Source organism: Delphinus delphis, chromosome 18 (assembly GCF_949987515.2).
Source record: "Delphinus delphis chromosome 18, mDelDel1.2, whole genome shotgun sequence".
In the NCBI taxonomy this organism is placed as follows: Eukaryota; Metazoa; Chordata; class Mammalia; order Artiodactyla; family Delphinidae; genus Delphinus; species Delphinus delphis.
This window is the reverse complement of record NC_082700.1, coordinates 22,028,790-22,046,615: the sequence shown is the minus strand read 5'-3', so window position 1 is coordinate 22,046,615 and position 17,826 is coordinate 22,028,790. Positions and strand designations below refer to the sequence as shown.

At 42.5% G+C, this 17,826-nt stretch overlaps 1 protein-coding gene across 3 annotated transcripts in view; it reads right to left on the bottom strand.

Moving 5' to 3' along the window:
* Window positions 1–6,107: 6,107 nt before the first annotated feature.
* TSC22D1 (TSC22 domain family member 1) overlaps window positions 6,108–17,826 on the bottom strand; it is a 135,316-nt gene continuing 123,597 nt past the window's right edge. The window contains exons 1-3 of one of the 3 annotated variants that reach the window (XM_059995489.1): window positions 9,792–9,857; window positions 8,667–8,718; window positions 6,108–7,489 (exon numbers count right to left, since the gene is read on the bottom strand). In XM_059995489.1, coding sequence (XP_059851472.1) covers window positions 7,232–7,489; window positions 8,667–8,669 — 261 coding nt within the window. In that variant the 5' untranslated portion in view covers window positions 8,670–8,718; window positions 9,792–9,857 and the 3' untranslated portion in view covers window positions 6,108–7,231. Of the gene's footprint in view, window positions 7,490–8,666; window positions 8,719–9,121; window positions 9,493–9,791; window positions 9,858–17,826 lie in introns of those variants that run through there. The other 2 variants (XM_059995488.1, XM_059995487.1) reach the window with 2 other exon arrangements.

Here is a 17,826-nt window from a genome sequence, read left to right as displayed (position 1 = left end):
TGTCACTTCTAAGGCCTCCTGGTTATTTGAAGGTTTCAGCAACGTTTTGCTGTTGTCCTTGTTATTATTGAAGTCTGGGCTGGCTGGTGTTTTCCTTGGCGATAGCAGTTCCTCAAAAACGTAGCAGGCGGCTTCCCTGGTGGCGCAGTGGTTGAGAGTCCGCCTGCCGATGCAGGGGACACGGGTTTGTGCCCCGGTCCGGGAAGATCCCACATGCCGCGGAGCGGCTGGGCCCGTGAGCCATGGCCGCTGAGCCTGTGCGTCTGGAGCCTGTGCTCCGCAACGGGAGAGGCCACAGCAGTGAGAGGCCCACGTACCACCAAAAAAAAAAAAAAAAAAAAAACTTAGCAGGCTTCTCCCTTATTTGTATCCAATCAATTCAATGTGTCAATAGCATGACCAAAAATATTTTTCTGGACAAGATGGTGTCACGATTTAGTACTTGGTCTCGCCCACCTCTATCAGCTGAACGGTCAGCACCCGGAAGCCATTTGAAACCAAAGGCATCTATGGAGAGTCCTTACCCTTTATCCCATATTTGCTGAACGGGTAGATCATCTTGTTTAACTGAAAGGTCCTAATGGGCCTTAATGGCTTTTTAGTCTTATTTCCAACTCTTTGGGCTCTAGAAGCAACGGGCTTTTCCAATACCAGGCCACCCCAAATTTCTTACCTTTTCTCCCCCTTCCTTTCTACTTACAAACTGAGCTCATTCTTTCCTGAGCTCACCTTTTTCTTGAAAGCCTTTGCCAAACACAGCAAAGAACCGGTTACTCACTTTCTGACCCCTTAGAGCTACAGGCTCCCTGGGCACTTGGGCGGCTTCTAAGGCAGCACAGGCAACAGTTTTACAGAACGTGTTGCCGCTTCACAGTTCGGGTCTCAACCTCAAGCCTCCGACAGTTTCATCACCCAGCCATAGTCGACGCCACACATTTTGGTTCTGACGGCAGCACCCCAGTTCCGCGTCTTCATTTCCATGTTAGTTGGAGTCAGTCCCCGAGGCAAGCAGTTTCTCAGATGCCTAAAGGCTGACACACTCCAGAAAATGGCACTGTGCTGGCCAGTCCCAGGTTAGTGGGGTAGGACGCTCCAGTCACACACACACACACACATACACACACACACACACACACACACACACACACACACACACACTGACAGAGCCTCTGTCACGTCCAAGGGCCCAAGGTCTTTCCCATCAGGTCCGCAGAAGGAGCACAGCAGACTGGGTTTCTTATGGCCAGGTGTTCATCACTGCAGCTCTCAATCCATTGACTGAAACTGAGTCCCATGTCACACCCAACTTCAAGGGGCTGGGAGGTGTGATTCAGCTGTGTGGCCAAGTACAAGAGGAAATGGGATCTAGGGAGACCCATTTGTCCCAATTTGCCTGGGACTTTGCTGGTTTTAGCACTGAAAGTCCCACTTCCCGGAAACGCCCTCAATCCCTGGGCAAACCAGTACAGTGGGTCACCCTAATGTCTCCACCTGTCTCTCCTCTTAAGGAGAGAAACTCAGTCTTCTGTTTTCTTGGTCCCCTAGTCTGCATTGACTATAAACCACTGTCAGGGGATGCTTGAGTGTACTTGATACAATAGGGCAGATTGTTTTCCTGAAATACATGTTATTCCTGGAAATTTGGGGCATGTGCGACATAAGCCTGAAGCACACACATCTGCAAACACCATCTTTGTCCTTAAGCGAGTCAGTTATAAAATGTAGCGGAGGGGTTACACTACCCTAAGGAATTGCTACCAATTTAACAACAGTTCTTAAAAGAACTCCCAGAACTATTTTTGCTGAAGGATTCATCTGAAAAGGAATAGAGGAGGAGTGGTTCAGGTATTATGTCACGTAAGGCAAATTTTGCCAGAAAACAAAGTGCCTCACTTCTCTTACAGGCAATACTTGAGCTGCTCTTCAGGGCAGGGGCTCTATACTACCTTCTAGTAAAATGAACAAGCCACAGAAGGTACTCAGGAAACGTTCTCTGAGTAAATTCACACAGAGCTTACCAGACAGCCTGGGCCCATTTTCTCTACTCAAGAAAGAGGAGGGGGCTTCCCTGGTGGCGCTAGTGGTTGAGAATCTGCCTGCCAATGCAGGGGATATGGGTTCGAGCCCGGGTCTGGGAAGATCCCACATGCTGCGGAGCAACTGGGCCCATTGAGCCACAACTACTGAGCCTGCACGTCTGGATCGTGTGCTCCGCCACAAAAGAGGCCGCGACAGTGAGAGGCCCGCGCACCGCGATGAAGAGTGGCCCCCACTCGCCGCAACTACAGAAAGCTCTTGCACAGTAAACGAAGACCCAACACAGCCAAAAATAAATTAATTAATTATTAAAAAAAAAAAAAAGAAAGAAAAAGGAGGTTTGGTTTTGTTTTATCTTGTGCTGAAGGGATGAGCTGCCATGTAGGGCAGGAGTCTAGTTCTTGAGGCAGATCTAGATAGTAGGGAGCGGAAACTCGCAGCCCGTGGGCCAAATCAGCAGAGTAGCTGTGCTTTTGTTTGGTCTGCACAGTGTCCAAAAATTGGGAATCTTCAGAGCGAGCCTGGGTTTCTGGATCTTGAAAGATGTGAAGGTCTGGCAACACAGCGCCTGAGCTCCCACACAGCAACAAGTGCATGGAGCTGAGAAGCACAGGCCCCGTGTGTGTGGATGGAGCACACTCTTCAAGGCCACCGTCACTACCACTTCCTATGGTCCCATCTCACTCCACTCAAAGGGCTTCTCTGTCATATCCTACAGACATCTGTGTCCAAAACACCTGGATTAAAGCACAGATGTATATTGTAACAGTGTAGTCATTTTTGCACTCTTTAAAATGGCCACTGAGGGCTTCCCTGGTGGCGCAGTGGTTAAGAATCCGCCTGCCAATGCAGGGGGAGACGGGTTCGAGCCCTGGTCCAGGAAGATCCCACATGCCGCGGAGCAACTGAGCCCGTGCGCCACTGAGCCTGCGCTCTAGAGCCCGAGCCACAACTACTGAGCCCGCGAGCCACAACTACTGAAGCCGGTGTACGTAGAGCCCATGTTCCGCAACAAGAGAAGCCACCTCAATGAGAAGCCCGCGCATCACAACGAAGAGTAGCCCCCGCTCGCCGCAACTAGAGAAAGCCCGCGCGCAGCAACAAAGACCCAACGCAGCCAAAAATAAATAAATAAATAATAAATTAAAATGGCCACTGAACCTTTTAAAACAGCTGTTGATAAAGCCTGATTACTAATCCCAGTGACTTTGGTCTGCCTGGCCTTCCATAGCACTGTTTTACCTAGAACTTTTTTCCATAAGGAAATTAATAATTTAAGATATACATTCCACCTGCAAGTGTGTATTCACTTCTACCAATATGACTTTCAAACATGAACAATTCCCAGTAAATTCTTTCTGACTTATGTAAATCAAATAGTTGCCTTAAGTATTATTTTTCAGATACAGAAGAAATGGTCCATTTCCGTCCATATTCTAAATGGCATTTTTTAATGTGTGTTTTTGTAATAAAATTTTAACAGCCACCACTATTATCCATGCTAAATAAAAGCTATTAGAAAATAAAACTGCCACAACTTTATTCCTGAAAAAAATACAAAATTAAATATATATATATATATAAACATAAACAAGAGGATGAATGACTCAAAAATATGAGAAAGGCTAACATTTCTTGAAACTTTGCTCTGAACCCATGTCTCTGTTTATGGCTTTCCAGCATTACACTTACAAAAAACCCTATGGAGATAGCATGCCCCCATTTTAACATGAGGAAACAGACCAGTAAACTGGCAAAGCTAGGATTAAAACCAAATTAATTTTAGCCCAAGAAGTTAAACGAACAAACAAAACAGCAAAAAGTTCCAATGAAATAAAGTCATTGGAAAAAGCAGAGGGCTGTAGCATCTTACGGCAGGACAGAATCTTTGTGATCTGATCCAACTCCGTATTTTATAGATGAGAGAGTGGGTCTGAGGTCCCATTCAAAAGGTCAAAGAGCTAGTTACTGCAGGGCCAGGCCTGGCAGCCAGGAGTCTTCATCCTCGGCTCCGTGGCAGGCAATTTTATCTAAGAAGGAGGAAACTTCATTTTCTCTGCCTCCGTTTCTAATCTTTAGGCCATGACTGCTGTGGGAACGCAAGTTGACGGCTAAACGCAGTCAGGCTCCTGATAGTTTCAACTACTTATTTTACATAAAGTAAGGGCAGAGCAGTATCTGAGGAAATCAAGTTTTCATTTCTAATTTCAGTTATAATGCACTTTTAAACATTTCTTGTGTCAATTAAAATTGACTCTGGCATTATGTATTTATCACATAATGAAAAATAGATGTTTGCTTTTAAACTATGCAAAAAAAAAAAGGCACAAAATTACTGAGTTATGAGCATTGTTAATTTGAAACAAAAAGCAAATATTCATTAAAATCACGTAAAATTTCTTCTGTCTCTCCTTCCCCGAATGGCGGTCTCTCCTGCTGCAATTGCTGATGTCAGGAACACCCAGTGCTGGACAACATTCTGTCCCCCTTAAAAATCTCTCGCGCTCCACATAAGTATGATATAATCAATTACATAACAACCCACAGGCCAACAAAGGCCTAATCAGGCCTGTAAGCAGATAGTAAAATGCCTTTTAAAATGACCTTAAATATCCTTAAATATAAGTCAATCACTTAAAATGTGTTTAGTAATTACTAAAGTGAACATGTACGGAAAAACATCTTTTGATTCTAATCATTCATTCATATTTCACATACAATATTCAGCCCCCAAAATGTCATGGGAGTCTCACATTTTTAATATAAAGGCCCCAAATTCCTTTAAATAATGAAGAAAGTTCTCCCTTATCTTAATAATACATTGACATGACACTTGTCAAATTTCCTCAATTACCACCTTTGCTCTGGAGGATATTAAAAACCTAAAAGATGAAATGGTTAAAGATTTCGATTCAGTAGTTTTTTTTCTTAAAGGAAATGGAATTACTATATTAATTATCTCTTTATTTAAGTCAAAGTTATATAACCTTCAAACAAATACGACAAAGATTGTTTTAAATCTTCTCCAAATTCCCCAAACCATCTTCATGGCAACCGCCACCTCCCAAGGCAGTCGGCCGTTTACTGCTTCAGCAGGAGATGGGTCGCCCCACCAGTTACTTTGAGCTTCGTAACACATGCACCCAGTCCAGTTCTTTTCGGGGAGCTCTGATGTTCCCTCCATCCACCCATCAATCTCTCAGCAGTTCTACATTAGAGAAGGACTCAGAAGAGTTGAGTCCTGTCCTGCAAGGGCTTCCGTAAGCCTTAGAGCTGGGGAATACCTGACTCCCACGGGGTGGAGTGGCAGATTGCAGAGCTGAAAATCTACCGTTCACCTGCTCACTGGCAGGGCTCCTGCAGCAGAGTGGGACCCCTCAGGCTCACTTCTCAGGGGCCAATTTGCTTTAGGATTCCTTCATGTTTTGAATCTTGACCTATTTTATAGTTTTAAGGAATCAACTGGGAGAGACTCCCTTATCTGGTCCTTCCTTCCTCAAACCCAGAAGAAGAAACCTCTAGAATTATCCTATCTTTTGCTTGGAAATTCCCAGGAGCTGGGAACTCAATCCACACTAGGAAAGACACCCCAACTTAGGGTGACAGAGTTCTTAAAGTGGAAATCAGCTTCTCTAACTCCCATCTTCTGATCCTAGAGCTGCTTGCTGGAATTATACACAGAGTAAGGTTCATTCCCCTAAGCTGGTAAACATTGAGAGATTAAAACTTCCACGGGCTCCTAGAATTCTAAAGCCACAGAGGAACTCAGAGATTCTCTCTTTCAACAATACCCCACATTAGCCCCGAGTGGGGGAAGCCACTTGACTGGGTCACACAACTAGTCTGAAGAGCTAAGCTCTTGCCTCTTTCGTTATGTCTCTTCCCTTACTGCCTGACAGAACGCAACGTCTGATTCGTTTTACTCCTCCAGTCAAACCACTAGCACCACTACTTTGCCCAACCCTTTCATCCCCCTTCAGGATTTTACTAGTCGAATTGTTTTAACTTTGTCTGGAAATAGTTGTGGAAATGACTGCGATTACGTTAACACTATAACATGGAAACACTGGTTTATCAACATTTTATATGCTTTATTGAAAGTTGACAAGTGCAACAGTTAAATACAGTGACACCTTACAACTGTGTAGAGAACATGCACAGAAACATATGCAGGTAACTACTATACAGGTAATATGCAGAAACCCCTACTGGGAAATCCATTTCATTAGCTAGAACTGATCATATTTCAAAGTATTCAACCAGCTCAATCGAAAGACTTCGGTGAACCGGGACTGACTTCAAGATATTCAGCAGCTGGAAGATTTCAGATTACACAAAGTGACCAACTGTGCCAAATTCTTAAAATCTCTTTAGGTAGGTGTGTTTTTCTTCATGTATTATTTTTTACGTAGATCTCTATATAAAAGACAACCCACACCTCTTCAGACAGCCAATGAAACATCTAAATTGCAATCTGTACAACCTAAATAGTACAGTCCTCTATTGTACAAAAGTTACACTACATACACAAATATACAATAAGCAAAACAACCTTCAGGGTAAGACAGCCTAGATCCCAGCTACCTGTCACCGTTCAGTCACGCTAATAGTTTTGTGTCATCCACTGTTTTGGAAAGAGGCACAGTACTATTGGTTTTTATGAGTGTTGGTGACAGTCGTCATTTGTACAATGAACTATGTTTCTCCTCATCTGAGGTGAGACTAAGCTTCACTCTTGACTTTCACCTCCCCTTCCAGTTCCTGGGGGGGGAGAGGAGAGAGAGGAGAGTCCAGTGGTGCTGCACTGCTTCGGAACCCCATGGAGCACGCCACGTGCAAGCAGGAAGAACTCTTGTAAGTGGGGGTGGGGAGCAGGGGAGGGATGGAAAGGCACACAGCTCCTCAGCATGAATGAAACCGTTTCTCACGGATCTGCCAAGCTGCATGAGGTCCCAGTATATCCATGCTAATTCTCTCATTAACCTTTAATTCACCCAACTTAAGAAATTTCTTCAAGCCGAAAGCATATGAGTGTTTAACACTGGAAAAAAGAGATAATGGCATATGTCAGTCTCACGTCTCTTTTGCAGCGAGCAATGAAATGGGTGACGGTGGACGCGGACGCCCCCCAGTCCATCTTCTCTGGTCGGTTCAGTTCAGACAGCAGCAGCCAGTTCCGCGGCGGCACAGGAGGCTACGCGGTTGGTCCTGAGCCCTGGGACGCTGCCTGGGCTGGGGGCTGTGTGGTCCCCTGTGGCTGTGTGCTGGCAGCGGGGGAGCCAGTCTGCAGCTGAGCCTGGAACTGGGCAAGCTGCTCGGGACTGGCCAGTGTCTTCAGCAGATTGTTCTCCTGCTCCAGCTGGGAATTTTTCTCTATTAGTTCTTTGATTTGCTCTTTGAGGACCTCCACTTCCTCTCTAACGGCATACATCAAATGGCTTTTCACCAGATCCTGAAAGGGAGAGAGAGAAGAGGAAAAAAAAGGTTTAACTTTCTCTCTACTGTTCCCCGGACTCTGAATTTCTAAAGCATCATTTTGCGGGGCTCTCCCTAACCATTTACATATCCAGCCTTTAGAGCTCATTTAACAGGCCCTAGGGGAGATCTACGGAATACAACCACAACTGTACAATACTTCACTTTAACGTCTAAGTCATCAAGCCTTTTTAAAGCCTTTGCTTTCCTTGCAGCCATTGGCCAGGAATGCCTACGCTCAAGTTTCCTATTCGAGATGGCAAAATGCACTGGGGCTCTGGGGCTCCGTGCAAAAGCCCGGCCCAGGGATGTCCAGCCCCGGAGCAACGGTAGCCGCGTCCCCGCCCCCAAGTCCCTCCCTCCGCCCGCCAGACCGCCTCCCTCAGCACCGGCTGCAGCCAGTTCCTACAGAGCGTGTTGCCGCATTTTCCTCCCTCCCCCCATCCCCCCCTCTTTCGTGATTAAGCTGACATCACAGAAACCTGGGCAGCCGTTGCAACCAATGGGCGCTCGAGTTATTTATAGCTCCGAATTAAAGGTTCGGAGTTTGCCTAGCAACAGTGGGCAGAGAATCCCGTGAGAAGAGCCACAGGCGCTGCTCCAATAACAAAGAACGGCCAAGGCGGAAATAAAAAATAGGAGAAAACCAGGCGCAGGCTGAGAAGGCGAAACTTTTCTCCGGTTCTTTTTCATTGTGCAGTAGCCTCCATCACTGGGGATCCGTTTGGACCCGGTGTAGGAGGCCCCTTCCGGAGATCCCCACTTCTGTGGCCCTCCCCCCTCCCGGCTCCCCGGTAAACCTTAGGATTCCTAGTAAAGCCACATCACTAGAGAGGAGCCCACGACCTGAGGACACGCCGGGCCAGCGCTTTCCTAGCAATTCCCCAGCAAAAAGGGGGACCTCCGCCAAAATCCCGACGGCTGTGTGAAATCGGTCCCGGAAAGAACATCGAATACCCTCAGGGCCCCTTTCTCTCTCCTGAGCAGCTGTGGTATGTGGCTTCACGCTAGCAGAATGGAGACAGTGCCGGCATTTCTAGATGTATGGAGAGCAATCATCAGTTTAACTGTGGATGCGCTTGTTCCATCCCAAGACACCTCGCTTTTTGTACTGTGCCCACGTTTAGTACAAACGATTTTTAATCAGTACATACCATAGCTTGCTCGATTTTGTTGTCAATAGCTACCACACTTGCACCAGAAGAGCTGAAAAGGAAAAAAAAAATCGATCAATGGAATCTATCTTAAACATCCAAGACAAAAAGGATTTCCCAATTCCGTGATGTTACTAGCATCATTTTTTCAATATTCTCTAATGCTATGTAATATATCACCCTCCAGAACACACCAGCCACTCTTTTACTAATGAATATCCAGACATTTCCCAATTTTAGTGAGCCACAAAGGCTAAATTACATAATGTGGTAAAAGCCTGTTCTCTGGCCAGACCTGCAAAGAGAAGGCTATTCTGCACATTTCAAAAAGCAACATCCATGTCACCGTAGCCTCTCAGCAATGGACAAAGGAATTCGCCAGGCTATCTTTCACCTGCATTATTACAAGTATCTCACGAGTAAATTTTTAAAAAACTATCCCAGCCGACATTTACCTATTGTCAAGTCTCACAGAGGCGTTTTCAGTCCCGAGCAAGGATGACAAGAAAGAAATAGAAAAATGTCTCAGTTGGTAAACTCCTAGATCCATCGCCACTGGTCTACACCATTGGGATTTCATGCAATTGCAGCCAAAAACACCCTCGCAGGAAAAAAAAAAAAAAAAAGAGGGAATACGAGCAGCCTTGTTTGAGCTAGATAAAAATCTTCTAGCTTTATGTAGCTCAGGGAGAAATAGAAAACAGCAGCCCTAATTGAAAGAAACCCAGCTTCTGGGGCTTGGCGATTCCGGGAAGATGTAGATCCCACTACCGTGCGGAGAAGGCTCCCACGTCGGCAGCCGGGCTCCACCAGGCTCTAGACTAGGACTCCCAGTCTCCGTGCAAAATATATGCAGGGAAGAGCCGCGCCAATTGGCCAGCACGCCGCTGGAACCGCCCCCTTCTCCCTTCCCCGCCCTCCTCCTCTCTTCCCCGCCTTCCTCACCACCCCACCCCGCCCCCAGCCCGGCGATCCGCTCCTCGGGTGGGCTGGCCCAGGCCGCAGTCTAAGGGGCCGGGGTGCGGGCCGCCAAAGCCTACGTGATCAAGGAAAGATGGAGCAGTGCTCCGGCAGAAAACGCCGAGGGGCTCCGAAAAATGCGATTGGGAACCCGCACGTGCTTACGTTTAAGGGAGCCAGACCCCCGTCTCTGGAGCTGCCTGTTCCCGTGGCTGCCGAACGGCGAAAGCTGCTTATTTGCAACCAGACCCGTCTGAGCTACTGAGCATGCCCAGTCCCACCACTAAAGACTTGCAGGAGCCCGAGTGTCTCGATTTCAATTATCTCGTTCTTACAGGCAGCAGTAACTGGAGGATTTTCTAGGCAGTTTTATTTATAAGGATAACACCATACTGTAATAATACTTTTTTTCCCCTTAGCCAGTGAATTTTAGAGGGAAAAAAAATCACATTTCCTTTTTGAGAGACTCTACCTTTCCATGAATTTATCGATTACGTGTAGAAACAAAAAACAGTACATATTCTTTGCTAGGCATATACAAATTGAGGCCAAAAGGAAACCACCAAATGTAATCAGGTGGATCTCAAAATGTCCCTAGAGCCATAAACCTTAAAATTGCACCTCCTCCTTCCATTTATAGCTAGGAAAAAAAAAAAAATCAATCCACAGGTTGAATCCTACTCACATGGATCTATTTTCACTAAGTCCGTAAGGCAAGTTTTTGGATGTTAAGTGCAATTCCTATAAGCCTCAATCCTTTGAGCCTTCTTACATCAGAGGAACTGAAATACTGTAGGTATCTATGTCACCCTGATGGCCACACTGACCAAATAATTCCCTTCTCTAAACTAAAATTAAGAGATCTGGGTGTAAAATAGCTTAACCCGTTACATAATTTCTTCTATTAATTTAAAATATTTGCAAGGATGTATCAATTGAGGTTGCAGTTTAATATACTATAAGTCTAAGGCCTTAAATTCACTTGATTATTACAGGTTATAAACACTTTGCAATTCAATACATTTAAGAGGGTACATTTAAACCTCTACAATACTGCCCTCTAATGGTATAATCCTATAAAAACAGAAAACAAAAAAACTACAAATACTAAAGACTAATCCATAAACAAGTTGTATCATCACAAATAATTCCAACATAAACTCTGACCATAGAACATGTATATGTACATATTCGATTTACACACATATACAAACACACACACATGGAGTCTTTTCTCTCAACCAAGCATTCTCCCTCAAGCAGCATCCTTTAATTTAGGAAATTTTAGTTGCCAGTGGAGCCTCTTAGACATTCTTTGAAGGTGACCCAATGTTGGCAGAGTGCATTTGGCTTTGGAAATTGTCTGAAGTCATTAGGAACCAAATCTGGTGAATGTGGTAGCTAATGAAAGGGCAATTCTCTGTTGGGTTAAAAAAACCAAGGCAGTATCATCCTTTTTCTACTGTAAGGTTCGTATCGTTCTCTAAATTTTAAGGCTTTGCTTTTGAATAACAAGTGATATTCAAACATGTGTTGGCATATTTATAATTTACAAAAATTAAATATATATTATCTCATGATACAAATTTTGGAAAGGCATCCATTTTTAGTAAAAGGAAACAGAGTAAATGGAACCTCAAAAATCATAATTTGGGAAGCAGACACGTGGTCTCCATGTCTATAAATGCTAGGCACAATTATTACTTACTACACGGTAGTTTCTATATTTTGAAAGTTACAGTGATCACTAAAACTGTCTATGTGATTAAGTCGTTTATATGTTTAAACGGAATGCCAACTGCACAGGAAAAATTAAAGCATCGCTTAAGCTGCAATCAAGAGCTTACAAAAACAAAACTCTAAGGTCATATAAAGAAATGAATTTTAAATTCCCACTGAAGTTTAAGAAGATTACTAAATTAACTGGATTTTATTTATTGGAAGAAAAGCACATGTTGCTGAATTAGCATACGTGCTACCAATATGCAGAAGTGATTGAATTGGAATCCAGGTAAAAAGGCTCTTAGGCAAAACAGAGCAGAATAGAAAAATAAAATCAATAGCAAAGAACCACCCCAATCTCAAATGTCCAGGCTTTTTCCTGTGCTCCAGATTCTTGAAAACAAAGATACAAGTTGGCTATGTTTTCATTTCATTCATTTCAACTGATCATCCAAGTATTAAGCTATAGAAGCCAATATCTGAACCACAGTCTGTTTACACCATATCTCCACAGCAGGACGTTATGGTCATCATCAATACTTTGCTATTTTAGATACACTTGCAGGGAACATCCTTGTACATATATCCTTGAATGTTTGTAATCTATTTCTGGAGAATTTGCTGGGCTAAAAGATATACAAGCAAAAATATGATTAGAAATCTATTTCTCTTCCTATCTTTCACATAAATGGGCTAGATTCCTTTAAGATGGATTTTTATATGAAAACTGAAAAGACATAATTTCAAAAAGAAGGTAAAGAAATTGGAGGAAATCTCTATAGAGGAAAACCCATGGGTCAGAAACGTCTGAGGCCCAAATAGCTAAAATTACTTTCTAGCCATTACAAAAGTTTCTTCCATTTCCAAAATAGAACATCTGTGAGTCTAGTGCCCTGAGCTTAACCAAGACCAGCTGATAGGACAGGATAAATACTCCCATGCCTCTAGGAGAGACCCCTAAAGGCATGGATAATACTGGTCACCTTCAGGCACTGGGCAGAGATCAGGAGGTCTCACTCTGCTGGGGAATCCGGAGTACAGGAAAAAGCCTGGACATTTGAGATCAGGGTGGTTCTTTGAGGTGGATTTTGTTGTTCTATTCTGTTCTGTTTTGCCTAAGAGCCTTTTTACCTGGACTCCAATCCAATCACTTCTGCACATTGGTAGCATGTATGCTGGTTCAGTAACATCTGCTTTTCTTCCAAACTTGATCTGTCTTGGCCAATATAGGTACAGTTGGGGATCCACCACTCAAATAGGATAACCTGTTTCTCCCTGTGTCCAAACTCCTTGCAAATCTAAAGTGACTGCCAGGGAAGAAGCTAAAGCACATCACTGCGAGCCAGACCAAATCACTGCTGCCTAGGGACCCCCTTTCCTGGTTTACTCTTACTAGGCGCTGGGATTAGGGTTACCAGGGTTAGCAAATGAAACTTCAGGACTCCCAGTTAAAGCTGAGTTGCAGATAAGCAACAAATAATGTTTTAGTGTTTGGGTCCCACACACTGTTGGAACAAGAAAGAATGCCAAAGAAATCCAAACAGAAAAATTCAACCATATTTTAAATTTCCTTCATTTCCAAAGAAGAGGTGGAAGATAAAGTTCAGAAAATCCTCCCAAAAGTAGAACAGAAAAGAGATGGAATTGTGAGACACAAGAGACTTAAAAGGATCAATCTAGGAGGTCCGACATCAAAATAGCATGAACTCCAAAAATAGAGAACAGAGGGAAGAAAATTATCAAAGAAATAATTTAAGAATTTTTCCAGAACGGAAGGGCACAAGTCTCCAGATTAAATCAGATGACCAGACGGCTACCACAATCAGTGAAGAGAGCTCTAACCCAAAGCACCTCATCACAAGACTGAAGATCACTCAGGACAGAGAAGATCCTAAGAGCGTCCAAACAGAAAAAAACAAGGTACAAACACAGGTACTAGTATCAGAATCTGCTGGCTGCCAGGAAACAATGGAGAAAATGTCTATAAAATTCTAGGAGAGAAAGGTTTTTCACTTGGCCAAATCATTTACGTGTAAATGTAGACTAAGAACATTTTCAGACATTTCAGACACCAGTATGGAGGAGCAAATCAAGGAAAAAGCGTTTACAGCAAGATGAATAAGTTCTAGAGATCTGCTGTACAATCTTGAACCTGAAGTCAACAATACTGTGTTGGTATTTGTTAAACTTTTAGAGGGTGGGTCTCAGGTTAAGTCTTCTTACCACAATAAAATAAAATTTAAAAAATATAAGAAATATTGTATATTCCAAAAGAAAAAAAAAGAAGAAGGGAAACATGAACCAGGGACTCAAATGCTGGAGAGAAGGAAGGGAATTAACAGGATGATGGGGGGAATTCCCTGGTGGTCTAGTCGTTAGGATTCCGTGCTTCCACTGCATGGGGCACAGGTTCGATCCCTGGTTGTGGAAGTAAGATCCCGCATGCTGTGCAGCACAGCCAAAAAAAAAAAAAAGCAGGATGATGGGGGAAGGAAATCTGGGGACGACAGGTGCTAATAAGCAAGACTTAGCAGCAACAGGTATGTAACCATGTGGGAAGTGGGAACCTTTGGGAGGCAGCACTTTGGTGGGAATAATCAGAGACAGGATCTAATACATTTGAGCATTTGCAGGGGAGGGGGTGGTACAGCTAGGTATGGGACAGATCTAATGGAGCAACTAGATAAGTTCAAAGACAGTTTTACGGAAAACAGAAAAAGAAAGAAAGAAAAAGTTACGCTCATAAATAAAATTTACATGACTATATCCGTTCTTAACACTTTCTACTTATTTAACCTTAAAAAGTTAAATTAACTTTATTGGGAAGCTGGTGGGAAGAAGAAATGTGTGGAGGGAAGAAAAAAACTGTGGTAAGAATGGTTTAAAAATGCTAAATCCTGGGCTTCCCTGGTGGTGCAGTGGTTGAGAGTCCGCCTGCCGATGCAGGGGACATGGGTTCGTGCCCTGGTCCGGGAAGATCCCACATGCCGCAGAGCGGCTGGGCCCGTGAACCATGGCCGCTGAGCCTGCGCGTCCAGAACCTATGCTCTGCAACGGGAAAGGCCACAACAGTGAGAGGCCCGCGTACCACAAAATAAATAAATAAATAAATAACTGTTAAATCCTTATCTACCACGGCTTGATTATAAAATATCTACAATTGAAAAGGCAAGAATAACTATATCAATATGACATGGACATCTGTGGGTAAATATGAGAAAGCAAAAAAAAGTGGCTGCCTCAGGAATAGACTGGGAGACGGGAAAAAAGGAAACTGCTAATATATTTTTTTCTATTCACTCTATCTTTAGGTATGTACAATTTTTTAAAGTAAAAGAGAGAGGATGGAGAGGGCAGACAGCAGAAGCAAGAAGAACTACAATCCTGCAGCCTGTGGACCAAAAATCACATTCACAGAAAGACAGACAAGATGAAAAGGCAGAGGGCTATGTACCAGATGAAGGAACAAGATAAAACTCCAGAAAAACAACTAAATGAAGTGGAGATAGGCAACCTTCCAGAAAAAGAATTCAGAATAATGATAGTGAAGATGATCCAGGACCTCGGAAAAAGAATGGAGGCAAAGATCGAGAAGATGCAAGAAATGTTTAACAAAGACCTAGAAGAATTAAAGAACAAACAAACAGAGATGAACAATACAATAACTGAAATGAAAACTACACTAGAAGGAATCAATAGCAGAATAACTGAGGCACAAGAACGGATAAGTGACCTGGATGACAGCATGGTGGAATTCACTGCTGTGGAACAGAATAAAGAAAAAAGAATGCAAAGAAATGAAGACAGCCTAAGAGACCTCTGGGACAACATTAAACGCAACAACATTCGCATTATAGGGGTCCCAGAAGGAGAAGAGAAAGAGAAAGGACCAGAGAAAATATCTGAAGAGATTAGAGTTGAAAACTTCCCAACCTGGGAAAGGAAATAGCCACCCAAGTCCAGGAAGCGCAGCAAGTCCCATACAGGATAAACCCAAGGAGAAACACGCCGAGACACATAGTAATCAAATTGCCCAAAATTAAAGACAAAGAAACATTATTGAAAGCAGCAAGGGAAAAACAACAATATACAAGGGAACTCCCATAAGGTTAACAGCTGATTTCTCAGCAGAAACTCTGCAAGCCAGAAGGGAGTGACATGATATACTTAAAGTGATGGAAGGGAAGAACCTACAACCAAGATTACTCTACCCGAGAAGGATCTCATTCAGATTCGACACAGAAATCAAAAGCGTTACAGACAAGCAAAAGCTAAGAGAATTCAGCACCACCAAACCAGCTCTACAACAAATGCTAAAGGAAACTCTCTAAGTGGGAAACACAAGAGAAGAAAACGACCTACAAAAACAAACCCAAAACAATTAAGAAAATGGTCATAGGAACATACATATCGATAATTACCTTAAATGTGAATGGATTAAACGCTCCAACTAAAAGAAACAGGCTTGCTGAATGGATACAAAAACAAGACCCACATATATGCTGTCTACAAGAGACCCACTTCAGACCTAGGGACACATACAGACTGAAAGTGAGGGTATGGAAAAAGATATTCCATGCAAATGGAAATCAAAAGAAAGCTGGAGTAGCAATACTCATATCAGATAAAATAGACTTTAAAATAAAGAATGTTACAAGAGACAAGGAAGGACACTACATAATGATCAATGGATCAATCCAAGAAGAAGATATAACGATTATAAATATATATGCACCCTACATAGGAGCACCATGATACATAAGGCAACTGCTAACAGCTATAAAAGAGAAAATCGACAGTAACACAATAATAGTGAGGGACTTTAACACCTCACTTACACCAATGGACAGATCAGCCAAAATGAAAATAAATAAGGCAACAGAAGCTTTAAATGACACAATAGACCAGATAGATTTAACTGATATTTACAGGACATTCCATCCAAAAACAGCAGATTACACTTTCTTCTCAAGTGCGCACAGAACATTCTCCAGGATAGATCACATCTTGGGTCACAAATCAAGCCTCGGAAAATTTAAGGAAATTGAAATCATATCAACTATCTTTTCTGACCACAACTATGAGATTAGAAATGAATTACAGTGAAGAAAACGTAAAAAACAACAAAACATGGAGGCTAAACAATATGTTACTAAATAACCAAGAGATCACTGAAGAAATCAGAGAGGAAATCAAAAAATACCTAGAGACAAATGACAATGAAAACACGACGATCCAAAACCTATAGGAGGCAGCAAAAGCAGTTCTAAGAAGGAAGTTTATAGCTATACAAGCCTACCTCAAGAAACAAGAAAAATCTCAAATAAACAATCTAACCTTACAGCTAAAGGAACTAGAGAAAGAAGAACAAACAAAACCCAAAGTTAGCAGAAGGAAAGAAATCATAAAGATCAGAGCAGAAATAAATGAAATAGAAACAAAGAAAACAATAGCAAAGATCAATAAAACTAAAAGCTGATTCTTTGAGAAGATAAGCAAAATTGATAAACCATTAGCCAGACTCATCAAGAAAAAGAGGGAGAGGACTCAAATCAATAAAATTAGAAATGAAAAAGGAGAAGTTACAACAGACACTGCAGAAATACAAAGCATCCTAAGAGACTACTAGAAGCAACTCTATGCCAATAAAATGGACAACCTGGAAGAAATGGACAAATTCTTAGAAAGGTATAACCTTCCAAGACTGAACCAGGAAGAAATAGAAAATATGAACAGACCAATCACAAGTAATGAAATTGAAACTGTGATAAAAAATCTTCCAACAAACAAAAGTCCAGGACCAGATGGCTTCACAGGTGAATTCTATCAAACATTTAGAGAAGAGCTAACACCCATGCTTCTCAAACTCTTCCAAACAATTGCAGAGGAAGGAACACTCCCAAACTCACTCTATTAGGCCACCATCACCCTGATACCAAAACCAGACAAAGATACTCCAAAAAAAGAAAATTACAGACCAATATCACTGATGAATATAGATGCAAAAATCCTCAACAAAATACTAGCAAACAGAATCCAACAACACATTAAAAGGATCATACACCATCATCAAGGGGGATTTATCCCAGGGATGCAAGGATTCTTCAATGTATACAAATCAATCAATGTGATACACCATATTAACAAATTGAAGAAGAAAAACCATATGATCATCTCAATAGATGCAGAAAAAGCTTCTGACAAAATTCAACATCCATTTATGATAAAAACTCTCCAGAAAGTGGGCATAGAGGGAACCTACCTCAACATAATAAAGGCCATATACGACAAACCCACAGCAAACATCATTCTCAATGATGAAAAACTGAAAGCATTTCCTCTAAGATCAGGAACAAGACAAGGATGTCCACTCTCACCACTATTATTCAACATAGTTTTGGAAGTCCTAGCCACGGCAATCAGAGAAGAAAAAGAAATAAAGGAATACAAATTGGAAAAGAAGAAGTAAAGCTGTCAC